Genomic DNA, 16,217 nt, shown 5'->3' on the forward strand with positions numbered 1-16,217 from the left:
CTTCAGCTGTGGTTCCTTGTTGTCAGATCTTTCACTCTTTCAGTTTCAGTTCTGTGAAAATAACTCTGATTTCAGATGTGTTTCAGGATAAACAGGAAGATTTCCCACTGCAGTTAGTCACCAATTTTTTCAGAGAACTGAAAATTTGTCTCAGAATTCTCCATAAAGCTCTTTATAAAACTAGACTCACCCCAGCACAGTGCAGTCTGTCTGTAAAGGACAGGAGATGCCTCACACTCAGCACTTCCTCAGTAGGAGGAGCTTTACACAAGGAAGACCATCACTGACTACTGCTCACATTCATTTCAACAGAAAACAGGGGAGTTCCAACAGGTGTTTATTATGAACACATTATTAGGGCTGCAACAAGTAATCAATCACACTGATTAAAAATGTATTATAAAACTATTTAGCAGGCAATTTCATGATTAGTTATCAGGCTTATTGTTTACTCATAGTATCCACATAATACCACAGATACACTTTCAGTCTATTTGTCACTCTGGGCATGTGCAGCTGTTTTGACCTGGATGATTAACTGGATGTGAAATGGCTAGCTGAGAGAGCAGGACTGGGCTGGAACTAGTGTTGACAACCACCCCATAAAATACAGAATCGTCCAATATTTGGAAACTAAAGGTTTACACATTTTATTTATTTATTTTTGGGGAGACAGAACAAGCAACTCTCTTTCAGCCAGGGCGAAGGGCAGATACTCCACGGCTCCTAAAGAGAGAATGCACTTCTCACTGGTCATCAGCTTTATTTAGCCAATCAGCAGCCAATGGAGTCACAGTCCCTACTACAGGGTATTGTTTCACTGTGGCACTTAGACAAGAAGGTCAGTGCAGAAGAACTGGGAATTTAAAGCTCTGCTTTTAGATAGAATATATGTTAGCACCATATTTTATTTATTTTTATTTTTATATGAAAATTTCTAGTACCAGTCATATTTCCCAAGAGAGGCCTCTTTGACCTCTACATCAGAAAATAAAAGGCGGCTTCCTCGACCGCTCCTGTCCCCGAGATGGCGGCTTCCTAGGCCATTCCTGTCCCTGAGAAGGCAGCTTCCTTGGCCGCTTCTGTCCCTGAAAAGGTGACTTCCTCAGCTGCTTCTGTCCCTGAGAAGGCGGCTTCCTCAGCCGCACCTGCTCCAGCGAGGGCGGCTTCCTCAGCCGCTTCAGCACCCATGACTGTGGCCCCGGCTGCTTCTGCACCCATGACTGTGGCCCCGGCCGCTTCTGCACCCGTGACTGTGGATCCGGCCGCTTCAGGTCGTGTCCGTAAATTGGCCCCACAGACTTCTAGGCCAATCCCCAGAACTGTGCCCAGGCTAGTACCTCGGACAGCCCCACATACTTTTGCCAGTCCTGGGCACCCTCCAGTTGTTTTGGTTCCCCTGTTTGTTCCTGTCCTAGTTCCTGTCTCTGTCCTCATCCCTGTACCTGTGTCTGCCTTGGTCTCTGTTCCTGTCCCTGTCACTGTGTTCGTGTCTGTCCCAGTGAACGTCCTGGTGCCTGTTCCCCTGCCAAGTCCTGTCCAGTCCCCTGTTAATCCTGTCCAGTCCCCATTTCAACCCTCTGTCCTGTCTCAAGTCCAGTCTCCTATCCATTCCCAGCACCCAGTCCCGTCACCTGTCCTGTCTCCAGTCCAGTCCCCAGTCTTTAATCAAGTCCAGTCCCAGTTCCGCGTTTTGTCACCTGTACAGTCCCAGTACCTAGCCTCAGTCCCATCACCAGTCTTGTCCCTTTTTTCTACACCCATCCAGTCTCAGTCCCCATCAGTCAAATGTCCAGCCCCCTGTCCAGTCACGTGTGCCTGCTCCTGCCCTGTCTCCGATTCTGTCCTCTGTCTTGTCACGATTCCCGTCTCTTCTTTCTAGTCCTGTCCAGTGTCCGTTTCAGTCGAGTCTCTTGTCCCCAGCTCCATTTCCTGTCTTGTCCTGAGTCTTGTGGGTTTGTTCTGTTTTGTTCTTCCTGGCCCCTCCTGCACCAGCTCCTGGGGAGTTTAGCTTTTTGCGTCCTGGGAGTTGCTGAGTTTGTTCCTGTTACAAGTCTTGTTATTTTGTTTCCTAATCCTAGTCATGTTTGCGTTCTAATTCCTAGTGAGTTGTTCCTTGTTTTTGTTTCCTCGTTTCATGCTGTTCTTTCGAGTCATTTCATTTATCAGTCGTCGTGTTTGCCCTCAAGTCTGTTTGTGTTTGTTTTGTTATTTTGGTTTAAATACACGTCTGTGTTGTAGCGTGTGCCTCCGCCTCCGTCAGTCCGACTCTGTGTTCTTGACACTGTGGTGTCCCTTTCAGATCTACATAGAGGTACTCAAATGTTGTGAAGTCACCAAATGATAACTGCTTGCACTGAAAATAACCATGGAAAAGAGCAGATAAGTGTGATTTGTCTGGGAGAGATCTGATATTTAAAAGAGCTAACTTAGCAGCTCGTGCACTTTGCCACAGAATCTGTGTCTCACATTTTATTTGCTGTAGATTGGCTACATTCACAGAATCTGACCTGAACTCCCTGTTCTTTCTCTCTCTGATAAGTACTGGAATGGGAGAGATTACAGGCGCCAAAGGTCCAAGCTTGTTTTGAAAACATGCTGCCATCATCACTGCAGCAGCCAGGACCCAAAAAACATCACATTTCCTCACCCTTATCAGCTGATGAAGCTGTGTGAAACTCCTGCTGGCGATGGGGTTGTGAGCAAAGCTCCCTTTCTGGGGTGAAGGAGCTTGTCTCTTCCATTGAGGTGCTCTAGGTGGTGATGGAGCATGATTTTTCTTAGGGGACAGGCTGCGGGACTGCAGTGGGGAAGTGGCAGTAGATGAGGGTGGAGTAGAAGCTGGGGTGGTTCTTCTTTGCACCTGAGGGCTGGCTGACAGGGAAAGTGACAGCCTTGTCCCAGCTGATACCAGCTTCTCCATGGCAGCTGGGAGGTTCAGGTGGGGTGATGTTGGGGGGGGGGGGGGTAGAGGACATGGAGGATTCCTCTTGGGGTTTTGGTGTCTCTGGCAGCTGATAAAATTGGTCATTTCCACTCATGTCCAGTGTCTGCTGCTCCCTCAGGTTGTTAGCAGAGTTCGTGGATGTTGGTGCTGATGTGACACCACCAAGAGAAGTGGATAGATTACACACTGAGAGAATGTGGTTGTCTGTCAGTAGTTTAACACCCCTCTTGTTCACGTGCAGTCCATCTCTCCTAAAAAGTTCTCTCTTCCCAAAAAACAAGTTAAAGTTGTCAATGAAGTTCAGTCCATTTGACCTGCAGCTGTTCTGTAGCCAGGTGGTTAATCCCAGTAACATTGAGAACATATTAGTGCCTCCTGCAGGTAGAGGTCTACTGATGAAAAATTGTATGTTGAACTTACTGAGTGTGTTAAGGAGGTATTTAAGGTCTCTTTTTAAAACTTCAGACTCCTGCTTGACAGTGTCATTCTTTCCAACAGTAAGTTCAGGTACTGTGATGTTTGGTTCACATCAAACTCTTTTTGGATTTGGGTTTGTTACCTCATTAACAATGTCATCTCCAAAGATTAGGGAGTTTGCTGTAGGTTTGTTAGGGTTTTGTGACCGGCTGGCACTTCTGGCACTTTTTTGGTGTGTTCTCCCTGTGTCTGCCTGTGTTTCCTCTGGGTGACTGTCTGTGAGGAGTGTGGTGTGTTCTCCCTGTGTCTGCATGGGTTTCCTCTGGGTGACTGTCTGTGAGGACTGTGGTGTGTTCTCCCTGTGTCTGCTTGGGTTTCTTTCGGGTGCTCCGATTTCCTCCCATGGTCCAACAACACGTGTTGATAGGTGGATTGGTCACTCAAAATTGTCCGTTGGTGTGAGTGAATGTGTGGGTGAGTCTGTGTTGCCTTGTGAAGGACTGGCGCCCCCTCCAGGGTGTGATCCTGCCTTGTGCATTCCAGGTAGTCTCCGGACCCACAGCCACCTGAATGATGTGTGTGTGTTGTTTTACTTGATTTGAATATTTTGCACATTGCAAAAACTGTCAATTAATGTTTTAAAATTGTTACATGGAATATTTGTAAATCAATGAGATGAAAATATAATGATAAATGAAAATCTTTGTTTTTATTTGTCAGCTTTATATTACAGGGACACATACACAATAAATATCTCTCCTTTTTGAACATGCTATACACATGAACAATCTGTTCTTACAAATACAAGGATACAAATGTTTCACAAAGGCTGAAACCATATTGTAATTTTTTACTAAATTAAAAATATTTGGACATCATTTCTTCATATATATACCATTTAGCCATGTGGTGTTCAAAAAACACACAGTGTTGACTGCATGTGGTTGATAGAATATAATATCATTATGCATGATGTTTTAAGAAAATGACTAATGATTTTAAGGTACTTGTCATAGACAAGAGCATTTCCAAAACTGTCAAAAAAACATCCAATATGGTCTTCGCTGATGTAAACAGCAAGTTCACCAGGAAGATTATATGAGTGTGTATTAAAAATTGCCATTGCCAGTAATATCCTTATAGAATTTTTGGTAATGAATTAAATGCTAACACACCAAGAAAATGTGTGTTGATGGCCACTACAGTATTCAGCAGTAAAAATCCACTAAAACTTGTTTCCGGTTAGACACTTCAATGATGCTATCAAAAACTGCATACACAACCAAATTTATGCTATGCAGGAGAGGCTGTCTGAAACGAGCCTCCAGTCTAATATTATTTTATTTGACCAAAAACATGTGTTGACCGCATTCTTCATCGGGTGTGAGGTTAAACACCTAAAGAGTGTAGCCATGTAGGAAATCATGTCTATTAATGCAAGTGCTAACTGAAAGAATTTGCACACAGCAGAGCCAGAATTAAAAGAAGGCTGGTGTGGTTTAGCTGGAAATTGTTGGCTGTCTAAATAGACTGCAAGAAACTCCAAGTTGAAATGTTTAAATGCAAAATGATTTTTATTATTTGCATTTTTATTGTTATCTGGGAAAGCATCATTATCAACCATCGCTATTATCATTTGGTAGGTTCCCCCAAGAACAAATTGTATTGCTTAGAAACACATGTTCTAGTCGGTATTGTTTTTAGGCACAAACTATAAATAGTATATTCAGCCTTGGGTTGCTTGATTTGTGGAAAGCTTTTAGTATGGCCTCATCACCAGAGAGAAGGTGAATGATGACTAATTTTATTTGTAAGGAGAAAAAGGAGGCACGGGGCATAACAACAGCGTCACAGGCAAAACAAGGCCAGTGGCTTCAATTGGAGAATTTAGAGAGGCAGAAGATTTCCTGGCAAGAGGAATGCAGGTGGCAGGCATATGTACAACCAGTGGAGATAGGTGCTAATGGATTTGTAGCCAAGTCGACCACATCCCTGCTTGTGCAGTTCAGCATCAGGGGCCGGAAACTGAGGGCAGCTATCTGAAATAGTTATCATAAATAGTTGAAAGGTCTAGTTAGTGGTTGTAGATAAAAAGAGAACAGATTACGTGTGGAAATGCATTATAAATATGCTACTGTGATTGTTGGTGATGCAACATGTAAATGGAATTGGTAGCACTGAGCATGAATTAATGGTGCTGGTGAGGCTAGGTAGCCTTAGTCACCAGGGAGGCCAATGTGGATTTAACACTTGTTGATAGTACAGTGTAAGGTAGGGCTGTAAATCTGGCTTGAGTGTAAAGCAGAGACTGGACCAGCCCCTTCCTGCCTTATTGGTCAAGAGTCAGACTGTACCTCGACCCCTTCCAGCTCGCCTTGAACTTCCACTTCTAAAGTCACATGGAGAACTAGCATCAAGACCATTCTCAGTCCTGGCACCCAGATGGTGGAACAAACTTCCACTGGCTTTTCGAACAGCAGATCCTCTTATGGTCTTACAATGCAGACTGAAGGCCCATCTCTTTGTGACACACTTAAATGAGCACTAAGCACTCACCATAACAGAGTGTTTTTGCACTTACACTGCACTTAATTCCTTTCTTTCTAGGTACAAGCTCTGACTAGTTTTCTTTCTAAATTTGAGCACTGACTAAATTGTATTGTGTATTAAACTTAATACATTTAGTTCTTTCTAGGTATCAGCCCTTGTTCTGGCAGTGTTTGACCTCAAATGAAGAGTGGACGCAAACCTATTTGTACTAGCTTTGATACACACTCTGTCTGAAAACTATGCTCTTTTGTGATGCTCTGGATAAAAGCATCTACTAAATGCTGTAAATGTAAAGGTTTTTGTATGTGTGTTATGGTGTGTTAGCATGTATGTGTCTGAAATTGTGTGTTAGTATAATTTTGTGTTTGTGCGTTATTATGATTGTATTCTTGTCTGTCTGAAAATGTGACTGTGTGTGTGTGTGTGTGTGTGTGTGTGTGTGAGAGAGAGAGAGAGAGAGAGTCTACTCTGTCTCACACAGACGCACTGAAGAGTAAAAACCAACCCCAAACCCAGCGTAGAGGGGCTCAGTGAATGTGGAGGTGAATGTGTGTAAGTGTGTGAGTGTGTGTGTGTGAGGTGAGATGGTGTAGAAGGACAGAGTGCCGGACCCCCAGTCCAGATACACTCCGACTCTGTTAGAGTGAGAGGGGGGGTGTATCTCAGTTCTCTGATTATTGTGCCTGACCCAGTATTTGGCTCCACAGCAGATCAGACTCCAGGAGAATTTATTGCATCCAAAGAAACTCTCAGCTCTGTCTCCTTTCCTCCTGATTCCTCTGTACGACACTGAGATATAAACCCCCCTCCTCCACTCCACCTCCCAGTAACAGCGTCCAGTTAAACTCTCCACACTCAGAACCTGAGGAACACCATCAAATCTCTCTGCATGATCTGGATATGGGTGTGTATCCTTCACACTCTCCACCTTCCTGTTTCCCTCAGACAGAGAGAGACCAGTGTGTGCTGTGTTTGGATCCAGAGTCAGATTACAGTACCCTGTAACACATACACACACATACCCCCCCCCCCCCCCCCCCCCCACACACACACACACAGAGAGAGAGAGAGAGAGAGAGAGAGAGAGAGAGAGAGAGAAACTTTGTTAAACATTTATCATTTGTAAGCAGTTTTGCATTTGCTGACTTCACAACATTTGTGATATTACTAGTAACTGTCTTCAGGACTCAGAAGTACAGTGCTAATTTTATTGATGCATTTATTTATTTATTTTATTGATGCTGTCTTTTATTTCTACTGACTTTGACCTTTTTGTTATTGCTGGTGACTTTAACATATCGACAATCCCAAGGAGCCAAGGAACTACACGCCATAATGGACTCTTTTGGTATTTCACAGCATGTTACAGGGAGTACACATTGTCATGGTCACATGCTAGATATTGTTATCTTTGTGTAATGTTACAAACCAAGTTATAATATAAACAACTCCTTGTCTGCTCTCTCAGCTCCACTGCCCACACGCCGGTCACTCTGTAGTTCTACAGTTACACACCGTGTCCACTCACTGTCCGCTCTCTCAGCTCCACCGTCCACATGCCAGTCACTCTGTAGTTCTACAGTTACACACTGAGTCCACTCACTGTCCCCTCTTTCAGCTGCACAATCCACACGCCGGTCACTCTCTAGTTCTACAGTTACACACTGTGTCCACTCACTGTCCACTCTCTCAGTTCCACCGTCCACACGCCGGTCACTCTGTAGTTCTACAGTTACACACTGTGTCCACTCACTATCCTCTCTCTCAGCTCCACCGTCCACACGCCGGTCACTCTGTAGTTCTACAGTTACACACTGTGTCCACTCACTGTCCACTCTCTCAGCTCCACCGTCCACACAACTTTCACTCTGTAGTTCTACAGTTACACACCTTGTCCACTTACTGTCCGCTCTCTCAGCTCCACCGTCCACACGCCGGTCACTCTGTAGTTCTACAGTTACACACAGTGTCCACTCACTGTCCTCTCTCTCAGCTCCACCGTCCACACGCCGGTCACTCTGTAGTTCTACAGTTACACACAGTGTCCACTCACTGTACTCTCTCTCAGCTCCACCATCCACATGCCGGTCACTCTGTAGTTCTACAGTTACACACCGTGTCCACTCACTGTCCACTCTCTCAGCTCCACCGTCCACACGCCAGTCACTCTGTAGTTCTACAGTTACACACCGTGTCCACTCACTGTCCACTCTCTCAGCTCCACCGTCCACACGCCGGTCACTCTGTAGTTCTACAGTTACACACCGTGTCCACTCACTGTCCTCTCTCTCAGCTCCACCGTCCACACGCCGGTCACTCTGTAGTTCTACAGTTACACACCGTGTCCACTCACTGTCCTCTCTCTCAGCTCCACCGTCCACACGCCGGTCACTCTGTAGTTCTACAGTTACACACCGTGTCCACTCTCTCAGCTCCACCGTCCACACGCCGGTCACTCTGTAGTTCTACAGTTACACACAGTGTCCACTCACTGTCCACTCTCTCAGCTCCACCGTCCACACGCCGGTCACTCTGTAGTTCTACAGTTACACACAGTGTCCACTCACTGTCCACTCTCTCAGCTCCACCGTCCACACGCCGGTCACTCTGTAGTTCTACAGTTACACACAGTGTCCACTCACTGTCCACTCTCTCAGCTCCACCGTCCACACGCCGGTCACTCTGTAGTTCTACAGTTACACACCGTGTCCACTCACTGTCCACTCTCTCAGTTCCACCGTCCACACGCCGGTCACTCTGTAGTTCTACAGTTACACACCTTGTCCACTCACTGTCCACTCTCTCAGCTCCACCGTCCACACGCCGGTCACTCTGTAGTTCTACAGTTACACACCATGTCCACTCACTGTCCTCTCTCTCAGCTCCACCATCCACACGCCGGTCACTCTGTAGTTCTACAGTTACACACCGTGTCCACTCCACTGTCCTCTCTCAGCTCCACCGTCCACACGCCGGTCACTCTGTAGTTCTACAGTTACACACCGTGTCCACCCACTGTCCTCTCTCTCAGTGAGTGTGTAGTTGTGTTTGGGTATAGTGGTGTATAGTGTGTGTTAGTGTATAGTTTTTGTGTGTGTGTATATATATTACATTTCCTTGGTCCTGGTCTCATTCTGCTGATTCCTCCGTGTTGGATTCTAAAGATCAAACACACACATTTATAAACTCATTAAACTCCACATCAACCTGAAACTAGGGCTGTGACCATAAGCACATTCCCCCAACACCCACGGGATTCAGCTCCTCCACCTCATCACCCCAAAGTGACTTCTCTGTGTCTCTGTTCTGGACATTGTGTAAAATGCAGTAAAAACCTTTTATGTTTTTGTTTTTGTGACTCATAGGTCCAGTGTCAATATCTTGCATCATGGGTCTTAATTCTAAATTCCAAATTCTGAATTCCAGTGTTCTGGGTAGAAGTGAGGGGTGAGCCAGATCATGGACTCACTGGGATCATGGGAGCATGACAAAAATCCACATTTAAAAACATCCCGAAAATTAATTAAAAAAATATTTCTGAAAAAGAAAACAATCACACAACACTTACTATGAATGCAATCTGCATTTGTGTGTATATTTATGTATCTGTCTTTGTGTGTGTGTGTGTTTGCTTGTGTGTGTGTGGTGGTCATTGATGCCCTTTTTGCAAGTTATATGCACTGATGGTCACTTTCCCTTTTTTAGCAAGTTATATGGTGTTTTACACTTCTGTGTTTGTGTGTGTGTGTGTGTGTGTGTGTGTTAAATTAACCTCATGAGTGTAATTTTTCCCAGCTATTTTCTAAACTGCTGCTGAAAGGCAAAGTGTCAGTATTTGTTTATGAAATGGAAACAATGGCAGCAAACAAGACACAAACTCAAATGCAAATTTGGGAGCATTTTGACTTTCAACGATAAGAAAAAAGAAGCAGACAATTCAGACGAGGCATGGTCACTGTGAAACGAGAGAATGGTCACTGTGTAACAGGGAAAAACACTGAATTTGAGTGTCATCTAACTTCCTATTAACCAGCTCAGGTGTGTCTAAGTGTGGGAAGTGTCATTTTTAAAAGGGTTTTGTATAGAGTTTGGAGACTTGATTTAGGAAGAGACCTGTGAGCACCCAATAAACCTCATCTCTAGATTTCGAGTCTGCTATTTTCAAAAAACAACAGAAAACAACTTCTGGTGACAAAATTTGGGAAAATATAGCAAATTTAAGGGGGGCATTTGAAGGAGGTTTAAAACAGATTCTAAACAGATTTTGTCTAAAAAGGAAAGCTAAACTGTAAAAAGTTTACCATCCCAGAACATTCAGAATGGAGTCAAGAACAGCATTTCACAGCTCTAGCAAAATGTGTGGTAACAGTTTATAATACAGCACGTGTCTTAATGTGTACTTACCCAGAACTTACAATGTACCTTCACATGTTTTATCGTGTATTTTCCCAGTACGTACAGAGTACCTTCCCATAACTTCATTATATGCATCAGTACATCTAAGACACTTACCAGCCCGAATTTGAATGTGAACTTCCTTGGCACTTACAGTGTATATCCTCACTTTTTTATTTTGTATATTCCGGCGTTTTAAGGGAGATTCACCTCATACGTATAGTGTACCTTCACATAACTTATTAATTCTTTATATGAATTGGTAAATATCAAATACTTATGGGTTCTTTCTGGATGTTGGTGGAGTGGAGCGTTGCCTTTTTATTGATAATCACATTTATCCTGAATGTTGGTGGAGTGTTGCCATTTTATCGATAATCACATTTATCCAAAAATATCAGAATCTCAAAATTAGAAACTACCCAAAATTAGAAAAATACCCAGCCAACATGCGACGTCCCTTTAACATTCGCCGCTGTTGTATTTTGGTCCTATGCATGACGTAACATGCAATACGTTAAGGGAATTGTATGTATGTCCACTGTATGTTTTTGAATGTCACGATATTCTGAGGACATCCAGCAATGTTAATATTTGGTCATCTACCTGTCATTGTACAATGTTGAAGAAATTACATTCAAGGAACATTGAGCAATGTACATATATGATCCTCTGCTATTTGTAACATTATGTTATAAAAACGACATTCAAGGGACATTGCTGGTTATAACATGACATTATACTATAACATTCAGGGTACATTAAGCATAATATTATAATAATAATAATAATAATAATAATGATAATAATAATATAATACATTTATTTTTGCTGTTTCATAGAAATGACAGTATTCTTTGTTTTTAAGCTCACATGATAAATCATATTTGTTAGGTTTGCCAAGTGCAGTAATTTCCAACACAGTGGTTACATCAAATTGCACCTAGAGAAGATGATACCTGGAAATCCACAAATCTGGCAACTCAGTGACGGGTGACGGTGATGGTTAGGTTAAATGGATTTCCGTTTATTCGTTCTCTTTTTCTCTTGTACATTGTTCAGTACTGCATTCGGCATTTAAAATAAAACGTTCTCTTCTTTATATTGTTTGATAGGTCACCTGCTAAAGCTATTTATTTAGTTAACTAACAGAAACAGCTAGCAGGCAGACTTCTGAGAACCGACTGGATTTGTTTGAATATTACTTTCAAATTTACACATCCTAAACAATATTATAATGTGTTAATATTATAATATATTATATATTTAAATCGACTGAAAACGGTCCTTCCAGTCTTTAGAGCTGTATGGTGTGGTTTTATGTGCTAAGTGGAAAACATTTCAAACTTGTTTATGTAATAAATTTATAATATGTAATACATAAATTTAATAAACATGTAATAAATTAGACTTGGGCTAATCAAATTAAAAAGTAAATGAAAAGCTCTTCTTGGAAAAATTATTTTCAGAGTCAGTATGTTTACAGGTGTTCTCATTATATAGAAAAATATAACCTAGTTTTCAGGATATTAGTTATATAAGTGCATTGTTGCTTTGTATATTATCAGTATATACTGATATATATTATCAGTATAAGCCAGTTTATGTATACATTTATTTATTTTACTGCATTTGTAGACATTACATGATAAAGTGTTTCTAAATCATGTCCTAGAACTAGGATAAGCAGCAGAATCACATAGACTTGTTTACAATAGAATTGGGCTGCAAAGCAAGTCTTCTGTTGCTTATATATATCTTGCATTTAAAATTATGATTTCTGTAGGGTTCCATAGCCTTGTTTCTTAACCATGCTCCAGGGAGTGTGTAATACTTTATGTTATTAATAACAACTCTGTTTTGTTTGTCATATATTATAGGTGTGTGCAGTAATGCCCATTCAGAGTCAGTGACTCTTACTATTGTCAACTGCACTGCAGTGACACTGAAGCACTGCCCAGTTAACGGTTCCATTCAGAAGGTATTCAGATAGCTTGTACAGTTGCTAAATATGATACATTCCTTGCCTACTTCACAAGGATCTGTCTGGTGACATCTGTACTAAAACTTAATTCATATAGACATTCAGAATTTAAAAGCTGTGGTTCCGTTCTGGCCTGATTAAGGAGTAAAGTGCATTGAAAATATTGAGCTTATAATAAGACTTGTTTATACTAACACTGTTAAGACCCTAAAGTGGAATAAATATCTTAAAATATTAAAATAGTTTTAAGAACTCCCAGAATACTTAATTATGAAAATTTGACTCTTTTTTGAGATTTCTGACTTATGGAATCTGTTGTTATTTAGATACACAATGCACTAGAGCTAGTTCTCTCTGACTTTTCCACTGTTTGTTCACATGCAGTCATTGACCTTAACTGAGCCTGAGTGTGAACAATAAAATTAAACTCCATGTCTATGTTTATTTATAATGTGAGATCTGGAATCCATGTAGATCTATGTTCTAAGCTCCGTCAGTATATTTAGTGAAGCTGCTAAATATTTAGTCTCTGCTAAGACTTTTAGACTGGTTATGACTGATACATAGTTTCTATCTTTAAACAATGCCTTGTATTAAGCAGCAAAAATATATAGAAATGGAGAAACATCGGCCTAGTCCCATTTTTCTCTTTGCCCTTAGTGCATAGAAGCACATAGTGTGAGGACACTTGAGTTTATTAGGATTTTTCTTATTATTATTATGGTTTGTTATTATTATGGTCAAATGACAGACCTGTCACACTCATCCGTCCCATTTTATCCCTCTTTCAATATCGCTCCATTCACTTGAATGGGGATGGCTAGAGCATGTGATGTCACAACACACTCTGTCTTCTCTGTCCAGGAAGGCTTTTTACACTTCAGCCGAACATTGCTCAATATGCACCATATTTGCAATAAATTGATTGTTATCACAACAATGTCTTTGGTTAAGCAATTTTGGAAACATATTCAAAACTACAAGCATTTGTTTGGAATGTGTACACACCCATAGGAGTGTATTTAAATGAGTAGGGCGGCACGGTGGCACAGCAGGTAGGTTGTGGGTTTGATTCCCGCTCCGGGTGACTGTTTGTGAGGAGTTGGTGTGTTCTCCCTGTGCCTGTGTGGGTTTCCTCCGGGTGACTGTCTGTGAGGAGTTTGGTGTTTTCTCCCTGTGCCTGTGTGGGTTTCCTCCGGGTGCTCCGGTTTCCTCCCACAGTCCAAAAACACACATTGGTAGGTGGATTGGTGACTGAAAAAGTGTCCGTAGGTGTGAGTGAATGTGTGAGTGTGTGTTGCCCTGTGAAGGACTGGCGCCCCCTCCAGGGTGTATTCCCACCTTGCGCCCAATTATTCCAGGTAGGCTCTGGACCCACAGTGACCCTGAACTGGATAAGCGGTTACAGACAATAAATGAATGAATGAATGAAATGAGTATCTCTCAGAGGAGGAGCTTTGTGTCCTATTTCTGTGTATGTGTGTGTGACAAAGAAAGACATATGGGGATAGCAATCTTGTTTTTCTATCATGGAGAACAATCTAAGTTGTGCAACAATTAGGCATTTCCTTTAGGAAAGGCATGTTTCTAGTTATTATACTTTTTCTGGGCTAAAATGTGATGTGGAGAAAAAACAGTAAGGCCTAGAAACACCAAACTTGGCAGCAAGGTACAGCAGGTGTGAAATGACTTGAATGACACAAAATATTACACCAAATGACCTGTGGGGAGCACTATAGCACAGGAAAATGTGTTTTGCTATAAAAGAATGAAACAAAAATCTTGGTTTGGCTGATTAATTGAGAAATATCAAACATTGAACCATTCATTTCCACCTAATTCATTTTTTGCTAATATGCATCATTTGCAAAACCTACTTTGCAATCTAGTCCTATATTTATTTATTATGAATGCATTAAAACTGCTTTAGCATAATTTAATAATTTAATTTAATTTAGCATAATTTCATTCCATTTACTATTGATTTTAAGATTTTTTTTAACCATTTTATTTTACCATTTTACCAAAACTTTTAGGCACCACAAAAAGCTACTTTTTTTCTGAGCAGTAAGTGATTATTTGATAAAGAAAAAACAACAACAAATAATGCCCAACATTAGAATAAAACCAAATAACATTATTCCATTGTGATACTCTGTGTGTGAATCTGCAAATCTCTCCTCGTGGAGTCTATATTATTTAAGGTCATCATCCAATACCTAGTTTTAGTTGTTAATAAATAATGATTTTAAATAAAGTGGCCTGTTGATTTAATGAAAGCATGCAATCAAGAAGAATCTGAACAACAGGACACACAGGAGAGAAACCGTATCACTGTTCAGAGTGTGGGAAGAGATTTACTGAACAGCGTAGTCTCCAAATACACCAGTGCCTTCACAAAGGAGAGAAACCGTATCACTGTTCAGAGTGTGGGAAGAGATTTACTGAACAGCGTAGTCTCCAAACACACCAGTGCCTTCACAAAGGAGAGAAACCGTATCACTGTTCAGAGTGTGGGAAGAGCTTTACTGATCAGTGTAGTCTCCAAAGACGCCAGCACATTCACACAGGAGAGAAACCTTATCACTGTTCAGAGTGTGGGAAGAGTTTTACTGAACAATGTAGTCTCCAAAGACGCCAGCGCATTCACAGAGGAGAGAAACCTTATCACTGTTCAGAGTGTGGGAAGAGTTTTACTGAACAGTGTAGTCTCCAAACACACCAGCGCATTCACACAGGAGATAAACCGTATCACTGTTCAGAGTGTGGGAAGAGTTTTACTGAACAGTGTAGTCTCCAAACACACCAGCACATTCACACAGGAGAGAAACCATATCACTGTTCAGAGTGTGGGAAGAGTTTTACTGAAAAGTGTAGTCTCAAAACACACCAGCGCATTCACACAGGAGAGAAACCATATCACTATTCAGAGTGTGGGAAGAGTTTTACTGAAAAGGGTCTCCAGGAACACCACTGTGTTCACCCAGAACAGAAGCGGTAGCACTGAGTGAGGCATTACCTTCATATATTTTGATTTAATGACTGTATTGGAAGTGTCGCAGTCACACAGCTCCAGGAACCTGGAGGTTGTGGGTTCGATTCCCGCTCCGGGTGACTGTCTGTGAGGAGTTGGTGTGTTCTCCCCGTGTCCGCGTGGGTTTCCTCCGGGTGCTCCGGTTTCCTCCCACAGTCCAAAAACACACGTTGCAGGTGGATTGGCGACTTGAAAGTGTCCGTAGGTGTGAGTGTGTGAGTGAATGTGTGTGTGTCTGTGTTGCCCTGTGAAGGACTGGCGTCCCCTCCAGGGTGTATTCCCGCCTTGCGCCCGATGATTCCAGGTAGGCTCTGGACCCCCCGCGACCCTAAATTGGATAAGCGGTTACAGATAATGGATGGATGGATGGATGGACTGTATTGGACCGTATTATTTGACGTTATTATCCAGTAACTAGATTTATTGGTTAATAAATAATGATTTTAAATAATGTGTGCTGTTGATTTAACAAAATAATGCAATTAAGGAGAATCTGAACAAAACATTGTTCTTCACACTACTACTACTTTATAGAAAAAAAACTATCTTATATTACTTATTATGTTTTGTGTTTACTGTGACTATATGCAACTTTATATCAGCCCCTTGCTCATTGAGAAGGCATTAGTTTAAATATATATAATAATCTTATATGCCTAAAACTTTTGCAGAGTGCTGTATACATTTACATTTACAGCATTAAGCAGATGTTCTGGCTGGTAGAACTACTTACATAATAATCTCAGGTTCTAGCTCCTAATGCTGATCTTTGAAATCTGAATATTATTAGTCTTGTGTTGAATTGTTTGTTTTGAATTTTAATTTGTATTTAAATTTTTCCAATAGATCACTTCAGGCAGACAGATAACATGAAGAGTAGAATCTGTAAA

The 16,217-nt window shown here is 41.7% G+C and overlaps 1 protein-coding gene across 1 annotated transcript in view; it reads right to left on the reverse strand.

Annotated features, from left to right (window-relative positions):
- Positions 1-4,085: 4,085 nt before the first annotated feature.
- Positions 4,086-16,217, reverse strand: part of LOC136701593 (NLR family CARD domain-containing protein 3-like) — a 32,490-nt gene continuing 20,358 nt past the window's right edge. Inside the window, exons 6-7 of the mRNA XM_066676205.1 lie at positions 9,026-9,072; positions 4,086-6,913 (exon numbers count right to left, since the gene is read on the reverse strand). Coding sequence (XP_066532302.1) covers positions 6,378-6,913; positions 9,026-9,072 — 583 coding nt within the window. The 3' untranslated portion in view covers positions 4,086-6,377. The remainder of the gene's footprint in view (positions 6,914-9,025; positions 9,073-16,217) is intronic.

The sequence above is a fragment of the Hoplias malabaricus genome, chromosome 7 (assembly GCF_029633855.1).
Source record: "Hoplias malabaricus isolate fHopMal1 chromosome 7, fHopMal1.hap1, whole genome shotgun sequence".
NCBI classification, from domain to species: Eukaryota; Metazoa; Chordata; class Actinopteri; order Characiformes; family Erythrinidae; genus Hoplias; species Hoplias malabaricus.